Source organism: Lutra lutra, chromosome 1 (assembly GCF_902655055.1).
Source record: "Lutra lutra chromosome 1, mLutLut1.2, whole genome shotgun sequence".
Classification (NCBI taxonomy): Eukaryota; Metazoa; Chordata; class Mammalia; order Carnivora; family Mustelidae; genus Lutra; species Lutra lutra.
In genome coordinates this window covers 10,580,117-10,583,492 of record NC_062278.1, presented here as the reverse complement: position 1 = coordinate 10,583,492, position 3,376 = coordinate 10,580,117, and the positions used below count along the sequence as shown (strand labels likewise).

The window sequence follows — 3,376 nt, the reverse complement described above, 5'->3', positions numbered from 1 at the left end:
GTTCCTTCCTCCAGGGTGTCCAATGGTTCAGCTGCCTGGGCTAGGGGCCACCCCAGGTCTCACACCACACACCTGTCCACAAGCTTGAAAGAGCATTCGTCCATCTTATGCCATCCCGGCTCTTGGAGTGAGTATATACGCATGTATTTATCATCCACCTTATTCCAACACCACCGAAGATCGGTTTGGTTGACCAAATTAGATTGTGCAAACGTCACTAAAAAATCTAAACTCTGGTCTTCTTTTCTTCTCCCCCAGCACCTTGATTTGGGACTTCAGGCCTTCAGAATTCTGAGAGAATAAGTTTCTATTTTTTTTTTACTTGCAGTGTAATATATGCGATGGAATATTTATCATTTTAACCATTTGTAAGTGTACAATCCAGGGGCATTAAATACTTTGGCAATGTTGTATAACCATCACCACTGTCTTCACTTAAAACGTTATCAGCAATAAATAAATAAATAAATAAATAAATAAATAAATAAATAAATGTTATCAGTCCCCAAATAAATTCTGTATCTATTACACAACAGATCTCTTTCTGCCCCTGTCCCCAGCCCCGGACAACCTCTATTTTGCCTTGTCTCTATTGAATTGGACTGTTCTGGGTACTGCCTATAAGTGGAATTATACAGCGTTTGTCCTTCCCTGTCTGGCTTGTTTCACTGAGTACAACGTTTTCAAGACCCATCCACATTGTATCATGTGTCAGAACATCATCTCTCATTATGGCTGAACAAAGGTCCATTGTAGGTATAGACCTCATTTGGATTTTCTTTCCATCTGTTGATATGCACTAGGGTTGTTTTACCTTTTGACTATTGTGAACAACATGGCTGTGAAAGCTGGTGTACAAATACATGTTTGAGTCTCTCCTTTCGATTCTTCAGGGTTTTACACCTAGAAGTGGAATTGCTGGGTCATGTGATAACTCTGTGTTTAATTTCTTGAGGTTTCCCACAGTGGCTGCACCATTTTGCATTCTCTCTCTCTCTCTCTCTTTTTGAGGAACTAAAAAAGCTTATCTGACTTTTCTTTCTCTCCTTCTCAAATGGGTGTTGGATTTTATCAGTACATTTTCTGAGGGTCACCATCTGCCAATGGAATCCTTTATACAGGAGGAAGCTGTGGGACAGATTCCTTCAGAGACCCTTTGGGAGAACTCTTATTAGGTGGGAGTGTTGCTCAATGTTGCCTACTTCTTTCCCTTCTACTACATGTGTGCTACAAAATAGTCATTGCACGCGATGATGAGCCTCACAATTAGTGAGAAGCAGCTGTGGAAGCCCACTTTGCCATCTCCATACTGGTTGAGGTCCTCCCTTATTTTGTCCATGGCCAGAGGGTCTTTTTGATTTTCCAAAAATCCAGAGAACTCCTTTTCCATGAGTACTCTCAGGTCATCCTTTGTTAAGTAGCCTTTATCCTCAGCAAACCTGTAAAACATGAACATCATGGTTTCCATGGGGCATTTCATTTGAGACTGCATTTTGGTGAGGTCTGTGAAACCATGGCCCGAGGTGCAGCAGGGATGATTGTCTGGCTGGGACACAGGGCCAGTCAAATTCTCTCTTTTTGTAATCAGTAAAAAGGATTTTTGGCTTTGTAACAAGTTTGAGGTAAAGCCCACATGGGGGCTCATTTGATGCTCTGTACTTGATCTCCCTCCATCTGACCTGCCTCTGTCCCCACCATCCTCCCTCCATCTGCCCCACTGACAACCTCCATCTGCACGTCTTCCTCAGGCTCTACGTGATGGTAAGATGCCTGCAGCAGCCACCACGTCAAGTTATGCTTGAGTTCATCTCATGGACTCTGAGTTCACTGGAGACACTTTAAGGTTCTGCCTTACTAGAAGCTGACTGGCTTCTGGAAGGCAAAGATAACAGCCTTTCCCATTTGGTAAATGTCCCCTACTGCATCTTGGGGAAACCTCTCCTCCCCAAGCACTAGATCTGTGAGTGGAGATCACTGTTCATCTGGTGTGCACGGACTGTATCCCTCAGGGCTCTTCAGAGAAACATACCCAGTAGGACATACAGAAAAGGGGATTTGTTATGGCATATTAGCTCACAGGATCATGGAAGCTGAGGAGTCCTCCTGCTGTTTGCAGGCTGGAGGCTCAGGAAAGCTGGTGGTGAAATTCCGTGTGGGTGGAGCCCAGGGTGGGAGAAGATTGATGTCTCTGCTGAAGAACTTGGCTGGATCGCCCCTCCCTCTGTCCTTTGTTCTATTCAGCCTCTCAGTGGGTTAGATGAGCCTCATTGGGGAGGGGATTCTACCTCATTGAGGCCCCTGATTTAAATGCTAATCTCCTCTAGGAACTTCCTCCCAGACACACCCAGAAAAAACTTGGGCACCCCATGGTGAATCGACCTGACATAAAATTGAACTGTCACAGGGACTCAAGTTCTCCATCACTTTTGAGCCTTCTTTCTTCCTTGACCTGCACACCCAGTTCCTTGCTCTGCCCACCCACACCCCCCCAGCAGATAGTTTTTCTTGTACCTGATTCGCTCCCACCTATTTCAGTCTGTGTGAAGTGGTTACCACAGGCATCCCAGATACAGAGGTGATAATGCACTCTTGGAGGTCTACTTGGTAAACTCACCACAGAACAGAGGAGAAGGGGCTGTTTGTAGGACCTGGAAGGGAATAGGATCACTTCCCTCTTGTGACCAAGGTAACCCTGGGGCTTAGAAGGCAGTCTCGGGAGACCCACCGAATGTAGTAGAAAGATATGGTTGATTAGGAAGATTTAAACAATGTGACCAGCGTGGAGTTTAGAGAAAAAAAAATGGGGGCAGGGGGAGAAGGTTAGAAAGTCGCAAGCATAAGTGTCCTGGGGTGCAGCCAATACTGTGTCATCAGAGGTTTCTCACAACCCATGATAAATGTCTCTCTGTCCTGAGTCCATGTTCAAAAAGCAACCTACTGATTACTAATTAGTGTCCCGAATGCTTGCATGGCAGACAGAAAAGCAGTGCCTTGAATGTTTGACAAAAGTCCATTACTGGATCACTGTTAGAGATGGAAGGCTCTCTGAGGGGCCAGAGGGCAGACATAGGGCTCACAAGAGAGCACAATCTGACCACAATGGGCAGACCTCTTTTTTTTTTTTTAATTTATTTATTTGTCAGAAAGAGAGAGAGAGAAAGCACACAAGCAGGCAGAGAGGCAGGCAGAGGCAGAGAAGAGAGGCAGGCTCCCTGCTGAGCAAGGAGCCCGATACGGGACTCGATCCCAAGACCCCAGGATCATGACCCGAGCCGAAGGCAGCGGCTGAACCCACTGAGCCACCCAGGCGTCCCCAGACCTCTTGATGTGAACCCAAAGCCATCTGCACCTGTCTGCTCAGCCAGTATCACCTGCG

General features: G+C 46.0%; 1 protein-coding gene across 1 annotated transcript; it reads right to left on the bottom strand.

Annotated features, from left to right (window-relative positions):
* Positions 1-1,216: 1,216 nt before the first annotated feature.
* Positions 1,217-1,492, bottom strand: LOC125095701 (protein S100-A10-like). Its single transcript, XM_047722488.1, has one exon. It carries the CDS (start codon positions 1,490-1,492, stop codon positions 1,217-1,219), a length of 276 nt encoding a protein of 91 aa, XP_047578444.1.
* Between the last annotated feature and the right edge of the window lie 1,884 nt (positions 1,493-3,376).